This window comes from Conger conger, chromosome 12, assembly GCF_963514075.1.
Source record: "Conger conger chromosome 12, fConCon1.1, whole genome shotgun sequence".
Taxonomy (NCBI): Eukaryota; Metazoa; Chordata; class Actinopteri; order Anguilliformes; family Congridae; genus Conger; species Conger conger.
In genome coordinates, this window is record NC_083771.1 from 23,008,906 (window position 1) to 23,023,792 (window position 14,887).

At 43.4% G+C, this 14,887-nt stretch overlaps 1 protein-coding gene across 1 annotated transcript; it reads left to right on the top strand.

Annotated features, from left to right (window-relative positions):
• The first annotated feature begins 1,497 nt into the window (after positions 1–1,497).
• On the top strand, positions 1,498–13,646 carry zgc:86764 (uncharacterized protein LOC797431 homolog). Its single transcript, XM_061263497.1, has 14 exons — positions 1,498–1,632; positions 3,276–3,408; positions 4,540–4,662; positions 5,029–5,262; positions 6,653–6,823; positions 7,117–7,266; positions 7,566–7,716; positions 8,235–8,371; positions 8,583–8,678; positions 8,803–8,949; positions 10,724–10,822; positions 11,408–11,509; positions 12,243–12,341; positions 12,850–13,646. Exons 1-14 carry the CDS (start codon positions 1,616–1,618, stop codon positions 12,913–12,915), a joined length of 1,725 nt encoding a protein of 574 aa, XP_061119481.1. The 5' UTR covers positions 1,498–1,615; the 3' UTR covers positions 12,916–13,646.
• Positions 13,647–14,887: the final 1,241 nt, after the last annotated feature.

The following is a 14,887-nucleotide window of genomic DNA, read 5'->3' on the forward strand; positions in this document are numbered from 1 at the left end:
CGTAATTTAAGATTACGAGTTACTAATTTGCCAGTTATATTTATTTTGCACTTACGCTGAAGGTGCATATTTTGGTATGGAGACTTGACTTCACACTTCAACATGGCCATTGCATTCATGAAAATGGCATGTTATTACCTGTGTAAAGGCAAAAATAAGGTTTTTTAGTCAGCCACAATGAGTGGCTTTTGAAAATGGCTCACAGAGCTTTGTTTACACTCACACTGACACCAACCTTAGGTAGGGTCACATCCACACCCTCAACCTTACTTAATCCCACCCCCAAATAGAGAGTCAAAAGTATAACAAAAAGAAAAATAATAATACAAAAGTACCATTCTAAGGAAAATAAATCATGCAAATCAAAGTGAAGAATTATTAAAATAAAGATAATTAAAACAAAATAAAATAATTTTTAAAAGTTAAAAATAAAATAAAATAAAAATTCAGTTATACTTCTGACTTCATAGGGTTGAAAAACCTCCCAGGAGAAACTAGTCCATCGTGTAAAATAGAAACAACTCCCTGCAGTCAAACTCTTTATCACAGGAGATGCGCCAGGCCACCAATGTGAGAGAAGTGAATGATTATTTGTCACAAAAGTTGCCCTTTACCACAGGCTTTCTCCTATGATAAATAGCAAAGCTATTTGCTATTCACACCCAAAACCATTAGGCCTGGGGGCCTTACCAGGCTGTAGAAGCCTGTTCAACGCTAACAGGGCTTCTTCTCTTGTAACAGGGGGATTTAACAACGCTTTCTGAGCATCTGAGATAAGATCCTCGTCAGGTGAGCTTCTTGTAAAAATACAAGAACTTTCTCTCTTTAAAAATTAAAAGCAGCATATTGTTCCATGTACAAAATTTCAAAACATTAGCTGCCATAACCTCATAGCACTGTGGCGAAAACACATACACATATTTCTCAGTTGCGCAAACAGGTTTTTGTTGATGTTCTGGACTCCATGAATACAAGTTGCTGTATTAATGCATGAACCCAGTCTGCCCCCTGCTGGTTGTGAAAGAAAACATGCTCAACTCAGCCTACAAGTGGAAAAAGATTAAGTAAACATACGTTTGAATGATATTTATCATTGGATTTATACAAGGAAGTGTATACAATGCATAGACCCCGAGAACTACAATTTACTAAGGGGGTCTGGCACCCTAGAATATATATATATATACATATATATATATATATATATATATATATATATATATATATATATATATATATATATATACTGGCAATATATTGGTCCCAACACTAAATAATATGAATAAAAATGAAAGCACCAGTCTTATATGGCAGTCGCTCTCGCAGTTTTTGTCCCATTGTCAGCTGGTTGAACGGGGGACGTGACCATAGGATGTGACGCGATCCTGCCTACTTTTAAATCGCGAAGACACCACCCACTCTGTTACGTTTCAGATGCTCATATGCTCATAATTTATCCCCGCCCACAAAACTGGTGAATTAGCATCCAATCATGTTGCGGGTTTTAGACAGCCGAACATTTTGAAATCCAGCGCAGTTGCAGGAGACGGAAAGTTGACGGAATTGAAATTAAGTGCTAACGTTAATTCACGTGATCCAGTATTTATTTCGCACAATGTCAAGCAGAAGGAGGTAAGATCTAGTTTTAAACTGTCGAGCCAGGCACAAATGCCCTTGAATGAGGAATTGGAAGACAGTTTAGTTTTTTGACAAGTGTTAATTAGGTTTGCGCTTGCTATCCGCTATCTAGCTACCAGTGATCTAGTGAGCCAATTAAAACCCGCTTTTCTTACGTTTGCTGGCTAACGTTATTTAATGTGCTCTGTAAAATATCCCTACCGTTGGCTACACATATCAATAAGTAACTGCGGTAATGCGGTAATATCAGCGAATGTTCGGTGACTGAGCTATTGAACAAGTATTTGGTCAGCTACCTCAAGCTAACGGGCTACGTGCCAGTGATAATATTGCACCAACTAGCCTAGCTAACATAAACAACACAAGTCTTCGCAGTACCCAGTAACTGTTTCGCATAAACGACGAGGAAGACCCTCATCCGCCCAGGAATAGCACGATATTTTTAGCCAGTTGGCTTCAGCATACAAATGTACAAAATATAATGGATATGAACAACGGTCTGCGGTCAATATGCTAGAGTCGGCTGACGTTAATATAGTCTAGCTTGTTGGCGTGTGATGACTACATACTTAATGTTAACACGCTAACAATTGTTTCCACAGGCATAAGTTGATAGGGGTAACTTACTGGTTTTACTAACTTGGCTACTAATTACTAATTACTAGTTACTAATGTCGTTCAGGATTATTATTATTATTCTATTTTATTTTACTAATAATAACGTTAGCTAGATACATTCTAAGTAATAAATGAGGGCTGTGTTACTTGGTAGCTAGCGTTAATCACACTGAAGTACTAGCAGCTTATCCTTGCTCACAATTTATTCTGTGTTTAATTTGGGAGGGCTTGCAGGCACTACGCTGTGCCTGAAAACCGAAAAGGAGCTCCATAGTGCAGTGTGTCAGCAGCGCTTTCTCCTGATATCAGAAGACGTTGCAATACGTTTGGCTGATTTGTGGTGACAAGTTGTGACCTGTGTCATTCCAAAATCAGGAGGCGTGGGGGATGGCCACTTCAATTTTGCTCAGACTTTGTCTAAATATTCCTTATATATTCAACAGAGAGCATGCAAAACAGTCGCCCCATTGGATTTGTCGTTCTAGTGTCGATTTTGGAAGTCCGACTCTCAAAATACTGCTCAGAGGAAAGTTATGTTAAAAAGTAAAAAATTATTTTTCTATATTTAATTGCTTTACTACATGAGCATCACTTGGTGTATGACTTCCAAACTTCTAAGACGAGTAGATATTTTGGTCCAGAACAGCCAAAAGGAAAATTAAGTCAAATAGATAATTTGTAAAAAATATATATATACAATGCCAAATTTGGCTCTGGCTAGATTAGAAACTTTCTACCTTACCATCTACTCCGTTAAATATCAAATACTATTTGGTAATTTCCTGGCCAGCCATAAGGGCAGTTTTTTTTATTGCTCCCCTTTTAAGAGCCAATATCTCTAGAACGACAAATCCAATAATGCAGTGTTCTCTGTTGAATGTGACACCTCCCACACCTCTGGTTGGTGTTTCACAGAATGACCCACCTGTGCTGCGCACTCCATCTTACCTGAGCACTTTGTTGTATTGAAGTTGTGAAGCATGCTAGTAACCCTTGCCCCCTTCACGTTCATCTTGCAGTGAGGCTCTGGCGGTCTCTCTGGTGTCGGGGATCAACATGGCCATGGCCCGGCTCGTGGATATCTGGGACAGTATCGGCATCATGGAGGAGCAGAGGGTGGAGCGTATGGAGACTGTAAAGAAGCACATTGAGGTGAGCCGGGAGGTGGAGACTGAACTTTGTCAGCCGTAAAATGTACAAACGCATGTCATGTGTACAGTATTACATTATTGGCATTTGGCAGACGCTCTTATCCAGAGCGACGTACAGACTAAGCAGGAGACAATCTTCCCCTGGAGCAATGCAGGGTTAGGCGCCTTGCTCAAGGGCCCAACGGCTGTGCGGATCTTATTGTGGCTACACTGGGATTAGAACCACCGACCTTGTGTGTCCCAATCCTTTACCTTTACCACTACGCTACAGGCCGCCCCTGTAGCATGAGAATACCATGTTGTGGCTGCGACGCAATAAATCTGGTCTATTTTTGGCAGGGAATCCGACCTAAACGGTGTAAATATAAAATTGGGATGTTGTACCGAGACCACAGCTGACTGGTCTAATGATTTAACTTTTATGCCAATGTTTTCTATGCAATTTGGCTTATATTTTTATGTAACAGTGCGTTTGATTTCATACGGTGCAGGGCAATCTTTGTGGTGGCACGATTCAAGTGGTCCTTTAAAAGCAGGACATTTTTGCTTTCAATATCCGATGAATATGATGGGCTACTGGTCTGAGGGTTTTTCTTTTATGCCATCAATTCTACTTGATTTTACAAATAGTTAAGCTACAGGGTTTTGGGAAATTTTGGTAAGATAGCCACGGCCAACATTCGATGTATGGAACACACACAAAAATAAAAATAAATGAATTGTTGAAATTAGTAATATTATGAACAGTGGTTACACATAATTATAGCCTTTATTTCTAACTTTTGAATTATGTAGTAATGTTGCGTGCAATATTGTACAATGATGTATTGCTTTATTGTGTGGTGAAAGCACATTTCTTTAATTAAACTGAGATTACCGTTTCAGCTTCCGAAAGAAAAATAATCATAATAATAATAATAATAATAATCTGTTGTCGGTCAGCCTTGGGAACCCTGCTCTAGACAACCTAGTATGACTTCCCCAAAGCCCTTGTCACATGATCCATAAAATGTTTCTCTTTGGAAATTGACTGAAGATGAAGGTACACGTTATACACTGGACAGGGTGCCATAGACTGTATTATTTTGGGGAAAATGCCTCAAGTATGCTCTGTTTTTTTCTTCTTCTTAAGAGTCTTCTGAATGATATGATCACAGAGGAAGCAGCTTTGAAACAAAGAATCGGGTCCAACATCGGCAAATTTCAGGAGCAGTTGGAGACCTTGTGTCAGGAGATGTCATTGGAGCCTTCCAAAGTGAGTGTTTAGATTAAAGCGTCGTTTTTAAATTCCCTATTTCCAGGCCTGAAAATGTCACAGAATATAAATTTGGAACATGAGACCCATTCCAGCGGAGGCTCTGTCTTGTTCTTTCTAAATGGATTTGGGTGATGTGGCCATGGAGTAGATGCTTTGATGCAAGTGTCACTTTGAATATTTTTGCAGATATCTAACTTGCATACCACAGCAGGCGTCCTGAACATAAGCATTCAGCATGTACATGCATGTCATCACACATTGTGTTGCATTTCAGGTGAAAAAAAAAAAGATTTTGGCAAAAGTCATGTCACAGGTAGCGGAGGAATGTTTGGTCCCGTGTGCTGAATTCCCCCCTGTGCTCAGATGGAGGAGGGCCTCACGGTGCTGCAGAAGGAGAGGAACCTGCGTCTGCAGGTGGAGGCGCTCCTAAAGGAGAAGGGGGACCGACAGAAGGAGGCGCGGAGCCTACAGCAGCAGGACGAGGAGCTGTGTGTGGAGCTCTGCGCCACGCCCTACTACATCCCGTCCGGCACCTTGCCCTCCCGTCTCCAGCTGCAGGAGCTGCGCCAGCACATCCACACCCTCACCCAGGAGAAGGTAGGGTCACATCCCCCCTCACCCAGGAGAAGGTAGGGTCACATCCCCCCTCACCCAGGAGAAGGTAGGGTCACATCCCCCCTCACCCAGGAGAAGGTAGGGTCACATCCCCCCTCACCCAGGAGAAGGTAGGGTCACATACTCACCCAGGAGAAGGTAGGGTCACATCCCCCCTCACCCAGGAGAAGGTAGGGTCACATCCCCCCTCACCCAGGAGAAGGTAGGGTCACATCCCCCCTCACCCAGGAGAAGGTAGGGTCACATCCCCCCTCACCCAGGAGAAGGTAGGGTCACATCCTCACCCAGGAGAAGGTAGGGTCACATCCCCCCTCACCCAGGAGAAGGTAGGGTCACATCCCCCCTCACCCAGGAGAAGGTAGGGTCACATCCCCCCTCACCCAGGAGAAGGTAGGGTCACATACTCACCCAGGAGAAGGTAGGGTCACATCCACACCCTCACCCAGGAGAAGGTAGGGTCACATCCACACCCTCACCCAGGAGAAGGTAGGGTCACATCCACACCCTCACCCAGGAGAAGGTAGGGTCACACCCTCACCCAGGAGAAGGTAGGGTCACATCCACACACCCAGGAGAAGGTAGGGTCACATCCACACCCTCACCCAGGAGAAGGTAGGGTCACACCCTCACCCAGGAGAAGGTAGGGTCACATCCCCCCTCACCCAGGAGAAGGTAGGGTCACACACTCACCCAGGAGAAGGTAGGGTCACATCCACACCCTCACCCAGGAGAAGGTAGGGTCACATCCACACACCCAGGAGAAGGTAGGGTCACACCCACACCCTCACCCAGGAGAAGGTCGGGTCACATCCACACACCCAGGAGAAGGTAGGGTCACATCTACACACTCACCCAGGAGAAGGTAGGGTCACATCCTCACCCTCACCCAGGAGAAGGTAGGGTCACATCCACACACTCACCCAGGAGAAGGTAGGGTCACATCCTCACCCTCACCCAGGAGAGGGCGAATGCAGACCAATTGAAAACCCTGAGGTATTACAATGTCAGTATTAGTACTAGTATTAGTAGAGAGTGAATATGGACATAAAAATGTGGATTGCATTAAATCTGTTTTTATTTTATTTATTTTATTTAAGCAATCGATCTGTGAGTTTGTTTGGTAGTAGAGTAAAAATATATCAGTTTCATAATGTTTCTCATTATGGTAAAAGTGACAATGAATATTCTGTCTCTTTGGTGTGTTCCTCTATCACCCGTTTTTAATCTACTGTAAGAACATTTGTCATTGCTAATTCTAGTAAGGATGTTCATTGTTTACATTCCTGCAGCTGATTATGCATTCTGTCCCTAGGTCTCTGGGTGAGGGTGATTATACTGATTCTAAGTTTGTATCCCTCCTGGCTGGCTGTAGAACAGCAGGGTTAAGGTGTTCGAGGGACTCCGGGAGGACATTGGTCGCATGATGCAGGAGATGGGCCACGAACCCGAGACCAGCCTGGAGAAGGAGGCTGTCTGCAGCGACGACGATGTCTTCCTGCTCACGCACGAGAACATTAAAGCCCTCAAGCTGCTCCTCTGCCAGGTACCCGAGTCCCATCCCACAAGCCCCTGCAGTCTCAGAATGGCACTGGTGTTATGCTGTGACCAGGGACCTAGCCATCAGCCTGGAGACCTGTCGGCTCTACTGGTTTTCATTACTATTTAGCACTTAGCCTCACATGCCAGAGCCTTAACACAGTCCACTTTCCTGAATTAACCCGTACTTTCTAGCGAATGCAGTTATCGCCAGGTTAGCATGCAATAACAAGAGGCATGTGCCAAATATGTGTCAGGTCTTGTGTGTTTTAAAGGGAAACAAACCCCTGTTTCTCGCAGCTAGAGGTGAAGAAGAAGTCTCTCACCTCCACCCGAGATGAGCTGAAAGGGAGAGCCCAGAGCCTGTGGGAGCGTCTGGACGTCCTGCAGCTGGAACGGGAGGGCTTTCTGGAAGGGCTCATGGGCCCTCTCTCCGAGGACATCGCTCTGGTAAGCCCTCAGTCCGACTCTCTGGGTTCATCAGACCCTGTGGCCTGAGCAGCGGCAGGAGAAGGAGGTGTGTGCGTGCTGGAGGACCTCTAGCAGTAGGAGGTGCCGTTTCTCTGCAGTAGTAGGAGGTGCTGTGTGACTATACAGTAGGAGGTGCTGTTTCTCTGCAGTAGGAGGTGCTGTTTCTGCAGTGGCAGGAAGAGGTGCCGTGCACTCGTAGTAGGAGGTGCTGTTTCTCCATGCAGTAGTAGGAGCTGTTTCTTCATTCGATAGCAGTCGGACGTGTTGTTCCTCTGCAGTGGCAGAAGGAGGTAGATGGGCTGGAGGTGCAGCAGAAGGCTCGGCTTGGGGAAGTCATCAGTAAGGTGCGTCAGGAACTGGCCGATTATTGGGACAAGTGCATGTTCGGTCCCGCCCAGAAAGAAACCTTCAACGTCCACTTCTGTGACGGTGAGTACCGGGTTTACCAGGGTTGGGTTTATGAACCAGCAGCACAGTATCCCCATCACTGCGTTAAATCTAGACCTTTTTATAGTTTTAGAGCAGAGGGGTGCCTCTTGGAACAGAGTTGGGGATCTCTGCTTTTTTAAAGACTAGCAGGAATCAAAATGCACTTCCTCTATTTATTCAGTTCTTCATAACTACACAAATATGTATTTAAAGTCTGTATTTAAAGTATTGTTATGTCATCTTGTACCAGTGGTTGATCAAATGTCTGTCAACTTTCCGTTCCCCTCCAATCGTGGCCTTTTACACAGTGGCATGCATCCTCATTTGATGTGCCCCCTCCTCATTTAACATCAGTCAAATAGACTTGCACCCCCCCTTTAAAAACTGTCCCCAAAATATTTATTTCACTCGCATATATATCATATCACAGAACAACAATAACAAATTGGAAACACATTTTTCTAAAGCTGAAGTGACTGTTGACTGTGGAGCCCTGAGACTCGCCTGTCTGCCCACAGAGAGCTTCACGGAGGGCCTGCTCTCCATCCACGAGGCCGAGCTGCAGAGGGTTAAAGCCTGGTTAGAGAAATCACGCCCCCTACTGGAGAACGTGGAGAAATGGGAGAAGAACTGGGCACTCTTCCAGGACTTTGAGGTGCAACACACAGATACATACATACATGCAACATTTGAAGCAACGTTGCATGTCTCTCAACAGAGAGGGCCCATGAGCCCTTCCAGAAACCCCTCGGGATTGAAAGTTAATTTATTAACTCTTATTAAATGTTTTCTATGTAGTTGGCAGCGTTTGTAGTGGTTATTTATTTAGCTAGCCGGATTCATAATGAGGCTGGTTTACCCTGCAGAGGAAAGCATCCGATCCCAACCGCTTCTCCAACCGTGGTGGTGCCCTCCTGAAGGAGGCCAAGGACCGAGTCAGAGTGCAGAAGATGCTGCCCAAGGTATGGGACTCTGCGTAGGGTTAGGTTAAAGCCAAAGTAAGGGCCACTACAGGGTTTCATTTAGCCCAACGGCCCAAGGTATGTTTCTCTGTGGCTGACTGCTGGTATGTGTGTCTGTGGTAAGCTGGAGGAGGAGCTGAGGTCTGGGGTGGAGGAGTTTGAGAAGATCCACGGCTCTCCTATCCTGGTACGGGGTCAAAAGGTCATGGAGTACATCTCCAGCCAATGGGAGGAGCACAGGCTGCAGCGCGGGAAGGAGAAGAACGAGCGTGTGAGTTCCGCCCCCTCCTGCTCTGCTTTACACCCCGATTTTAAAGTAATGTTCTGTCTCTCTCTGTCTCTCTCCTGACCCCTCCTGCTGTCTCTATTTCTGATTTTATTTTTATAGTACAAATCAATACCGCATTTTTAAAACCAAGGTATAAATCATACAAAAAGCTTGTTGTATACGTGCGGGTTTGATTGGCTGCCTGTCCATGAACACTGTCCTATGAGCTGAACGCAGTGCTCAGAGGTTGTTTGGGCCTTTATGAAATCCTGGGTATTAAAAACTTATCCTGGAAAAGCAAAATGTCCAGGAAAAGTGGTGGAAGGAAAAGCAATTAGGTGATATTTTGCCCTCAGTCCTTCCGTATTTCTCATTAAAGGATAAAGTGTTCTGTAAGGTGATTGGATATTTCCTGCAGGGATGGACGTGAGAATGTTCTTATTAAAACTGATAGGTTACTCCATTCTTCACCAGATTAGGAGAAATGCATGTCTGGTTGCGATGTGAAAATAATTTGGTATTCGGTATTTTTTAGACTTATTGGTCTTGATGTGTTATGATGTGTTGTGTGGTCAGAGATGTTCTTCTGCCTATCACTGTTGTAATGTGTGGTTATTTGCGTTACTGTCACCTTCCTGTCAGCTTCGACCAGTCTGGCCCTTCTCTGACCTCTCTCGTTAACAACGTGTTTTTGCCCAGAGAAATGCTGCTCACTGGACATTTTTTGTTTTTCGCACCATTTTCACTGTAGTGTGCAGAAATCCAAGGAGACCAGCAGTTTCTGAGATACGCAAACCCTACCCTGTTTGTCTTTTTATCCTGTGTGTAAAGAAAGGGTATTTATTGACAAATATTTAAAATTATTATTATTTTATTTTTTTCCATGGCTACAGCACTGCTGTTAGACTAGGAATATACATAACCTACACATGACATTTATGTACTTACAGCACTGAAAATGGTGAATGAACATTCATCGTGTTCTGCTTGTATACCCTCAATTATTGCCCTGTGGATGTGATGCTGCTGGACAGTATGTTCTGGAAGCCAGTGTCTGTCATGTTCCTTACCTGTTTGTGTCCACAATTTTTCACTACCAGATGAACTTAAATTATCATAAACTAAATAATCATAAACTTTTAATATTCAAAAAAGAACAAGGTGAGGTTATAGCAAAATCAACTGCAGTAATTGCACATTATACCATGGAATAATTTTCCTCTAATGAAATAATTTTCCTCTGTTGTGCGGAAATGTTTTTATGTATGCTAGCTATTTATTCTTGTATCTTTATCTTTGCTTGTTTTGAACTTTTCTGCCTTTTCTCCTCTTGATTTGATTTGAAAATTAACGATGCACTCTGGTGCAATGCATCTGATGATTGTTTGCTCAATTTACCTATGTGTTTGTATCTGTCCCTGCTCAGAAACCATTATAAAAATATAATGAAGGCTGTCACTTCTCCGTGAAAACAGACCTTCCTGTGAATGTAAATGGTAAATGGTTGGCTTTTATATAGCGCCTTTATCCAAAGCGCTGTACAATTGATGCTTCTCATTCACCCATTCATACACACACTCACACACCAACGGTGATTGGCTGCCAGCTACCAGCTCGTCAGGAGGATTTAGGGGTTAGGTGTCTTACTCAGGGACACTTCGACACAGCCCGGGCAGGGGATCGAACCAGCAACCCTCCGACTGCCAGACGATTGCTCTGAGCCATGTCGCCAAATGTTTCTCAAACCGTTTCTCTAAACTCTTTGCTTTAACTTCAGATGACTAAGAAAGGCGAGGTGACTCAACCGTTCAAAACTCCGAGCAAGAGACCCCACGGAAGCACCAGCGTGGGCTCCACTCCCAACAAGATGAGGAAGGTAATGTGCCCGTTGCCACGGATACTGCCAACCCGGCTGCCACTTCAGGACATTCCTCAAACTGCTGCTGCTGTGGCTGCTAATGCGTGAAAATTGCGTGCGTCAAAGTTGTGACCCCCGAAAAACGGTTTTGGATCTTTAAAGGTACAATAGGTAATTTCGAACTTCTAAAGGTCAAGAGCGGAATTGCAGCAACAAACCCTTCAAACCACAACATGTTTATCCCTCCCCCTTCTCTGTAAATGCGCTGACTTTGAAACGCCCCCCTTCATCATTGGTTGTGGAAATTACAACCAATATTCAGTCAATGAGCTTTATTATTATTTATTATATTTATTATTGTACGGCTATACAATAATTTTGGTAGAGAGTGTTGGTCTGTCAACTGTATATTTTCAAACCCGAATTTAAGGACTATAAACACAGGCAGAGGGTGAGTCAACATGTCAGTGAGCCTTTTTCAACGATAAGAAGGGATTGTAATGTTCTAACATGAAGACCTTACCTACTGTACCTTTAACGCAAGCGGTGTAATGTTTCTGTTAGCACAGTGATTTTTATCTGACTCCGCCCCCGTCCCTGCAGACGCCCAATCAGACGACGCTGCGCAGCACCTGCCCCACCCCCAGCGGAACGCCCAGCGCCTTCATCAGCATGTCGGCCAAACCACCGCTGAGCACAAACAAGGTCCGCCCTTTCTGGAGTTTATTCCCTCTTTCCTCCTTTATGTATATGTATGCATCTCCATTGCCATGCTCTGTCAAGTGTGCTTGGATTTTTAGAAAGGTGCTATACAATTAAAAGTGGTGTTTATTATAAAAAACACTGACCCACATCCATATGTCACTGTGGGTGTGTTTTTGTTTTTTTGTTTGTTTGTTTTTGTTTTATCCTTTTATCCATCTCTGTTTTGATGCCAAATGTGCCGATTCTGTATCAGGTCAACTTCATTTTCAGTTTCAGTTTCATTTGACCACAGCACATTCGCCAATCATAGTTTAAATTACCAAATGAGACCAAAATCGAACTATTTTAATACACATTTAAAGTACACATTTTGAGTATATACACATATCTGCAATTCTGTTTTTTTTTTTTTTTGCTATTTTGACATTGCCCCTCAGGGGTGCCAATAATTCTGGAGGTCACTGTGTCCACTTGTCCTTCATGTTTTCTAACATCCAAGCTTTCTGTCATGAAACAATACTCGTACTTCCAGCACTGTTGGTACTTCAAGTGCTGGCCACTAGGTGGCAATGTTGATCAAGAGTGGGGCGGAGAAACTGCAGTTTTAGGCCAGAACAGCACTCCAGCTGGAGCCCGTCTCAGCCAATCACGTGCAGAGAAAGCAAAAGTCAGTCCCTTTGAATGTAATGTCACCTGGAAAAACGTCTTAACTGTTTGTGTCTGGCCTCCTCAGGCCCAGAAGAGCAGGACCCTGGACACCAGCCACGCCCCGCTGCATGAACTCAACAGTGAGAAGAAGCACCTGAGGATTGGCAGCTACTCAGAGTTCACGGTGAGTCCACAAGACCTGCAGCTTCTCCTGCCCGTCCAGTGTCGTCCGAACCTTACCTAGGACCCATTACGACATCCATTTACAGATACACTTATCCGCAGCAAGTTACAATGAGAATCCACATCCACTTGATTGAAATTAGTAATTGTGCCAGATCTGGCGAACGGTCTTCCCAGACCAGTGAGTGTAGTATATGCAGTATTAAGTACTAATGCAATTGAACTGTGTGAACAAAGAACCAAAATGCTAATCCTGAATATACATACTAATGACCTAAAAGAGAAACCTAAGGCCATAAAAATACCATGGCCTCTATTGCATTACTGTACCGTAAGGCAAACCTGTTGCTCAGTCAAGCGCGTGCCATGGCTTTTTCCGGAGTCGAGCGGTTTAATTGCTAGTCTGGATGCAGCCAGTGCTGTTTCCTAACCGGACATTGTTCTCATGGACGTGTTCTGCATTTGTTCTAACGGGCGCTTACGGACACAATGCCTTCTCTTATCTGCAGAGTGAGCTTTCCAAGAAGACCAACCACGACGCCGTCCTCAACTCCACAGTGAAAGACATTTTCTGAGTTGAGCGCGACTGCTTTTATTTCTTCCCTTTAGCTAGTTAAGCCTTTGCCTCCGTTTGCACGTGGGTTTGTTCTCCGGTCGATGAAGGTAACGTGCACTGTGAGGCATATGGCTCAGATTTCAGTGATCCCCTGAAACACAGCACTATATTCTACTTGGCATTAAGCACTGCTGCTTATTTTTTATTCATTTAAACATGCTGAAGAACAAACATATTGCATGTAAGCGATCTGTTGGGGAGGGAGGCAGTTGATGAGGATCACTAGCTCATAGAAGTCCTCTTGATGAAAACACATTGCTACTTCATTGCTGCATGCAATGAAAGGCTGCAGAAAGGTAATATTGATTTTAAGTGAAACTGTCCCATTTTCTGCACAAGATTTTACACAAGGCTGCTCCGGCTTCTTACACAGGATATTCAACGGGATGCAAAGTTGACATTTTGTAGTGCTGTTTTTATGAAAGATATGTTTTTATTTGTTTATTGAGCAGGGTATTTTCACACAGAGTTTTGAAAATTAAACTTTACTTAAACTTTAATTTTTTCAGCTTTCTGAAAAGTGCACTGAAACTTTTTAGGTCTTGACACCTTTGTAAATATTCTTATCTGAAGATGACTCCACTTGTGTGTTTTTCTGTAGTGTTTGTTCAGTTTGTTTTCCTGTTGAAACCTCCTAATGTCCTTTTCTTTAGCTTTCTCCCACGTCTTCAAATAAATATGTTAATGTCATGTTACAATCTTCCTCTGCTTCATTAAAAGAGAACTCTAGACAGTGATCACGAATATGTTGCTTAAAGGCATACTATGCCGGGTTTGTTTTTAGCCTTGCTGTGGTGCTGTGTTTACAATCAAAGACGTCACCACAACTGATGTGTGAACGCCACAGACTCCAAATGTACGTCATTTAAATCACTGTCTTGTGGGTTATAACATAAGGCAGTATAGTTTTGGCACATTTCACTAGCAAGCAGAAACTGTGAACCATACAAGGGTATAATGAGCACTGCTAGGGCACGTTGAAACGCTGTGTTCCAACATGCCCCTGCCTATTATACATGCATTAGCCACAATAACTTTTAATGTTGTATATTCCATGTACATCATGCACCTATTAGGTCCTATTTGGCACTCGCACTTCTCCGTTTATTCCAGGACATTCATTACATATTTATGTTGTCATATGCGCTTAGCATAGACAAAATATAAACTATTTCTCTGGGACACTTAAACTGCAAAAATGTGAACTGAAAAATGTTGGATTCACCAACCTTTCACTTGGGAATGTTGCAAGAGTTTCACTCCTGCTTCTTTCGACTGAACTGTAATCGCCAGGAATGTTCTAGAAATGTACCAATGGTCTATAGTCATAGCAAAGACATGCATCTTATTTCTGGATTTAAAATATTTACTCTAATGTGTACATATTTTTTAATTAAGCGAAAAGCTAAAAGTGGTTGGTTGTTCCCCAGTCTACTGGTTTTTGAAGGAGCCCTGTTGGCTCATATCGCTCTGCTGTGCCTTTCCGTCTTCACCGCCATTGCAGTAGCTAGTGAGCTACAAATGCTCTGCATCTGCAAATGCTAGCTAAAAGATCATGCGTAGTATTTAGCTTTAATACTCCTTTGTTCTATTGTGTGTCACAATGCTTCACAAAGAAAACTCCCCAAACAATCATGTCAGCTGGAAAGAATGGCTTCTTCCTCCCCCGTTGTAGTGAATGGACTCTGAAACTACCAGAGGCTGCAGTTCAGATGGAGTTAAAACAAAACATCCTTATGCCCAATATACTGTGATTGTGACTTCAGAAACGTTGCCTTCTGTATCATAATCAGGCGTAAGTCGTGACGACCAAGTTCACATAAATCGATGTTTATGTAAAAAAAAAAAAAGTTTACCCAATACCCTGACTTTCATAATCTGCATGTATTGATGCCAATTGCTGAGTAAAAAGATGGCTTTTAAATGCAAGC

Coding starts and splice junctions, on each gene's coding strand:
- zgc:86764 (XM_061263497.1), top strand. Junction 7,717..8,234: donor CAACGTCCACTTCTGTGACG/GTGAGTACCGGG, acceptor GTCTGCCCACAG/AGAGCTTCACGGAGGGCCTG. Junction 12,342..12,849: donor GCAGCTACTCAGAGTTCACG/GTGAGTCCACAA, acceptor TCTTATCTGCAG/AGTGAGCTTTCCAAGAAGAC.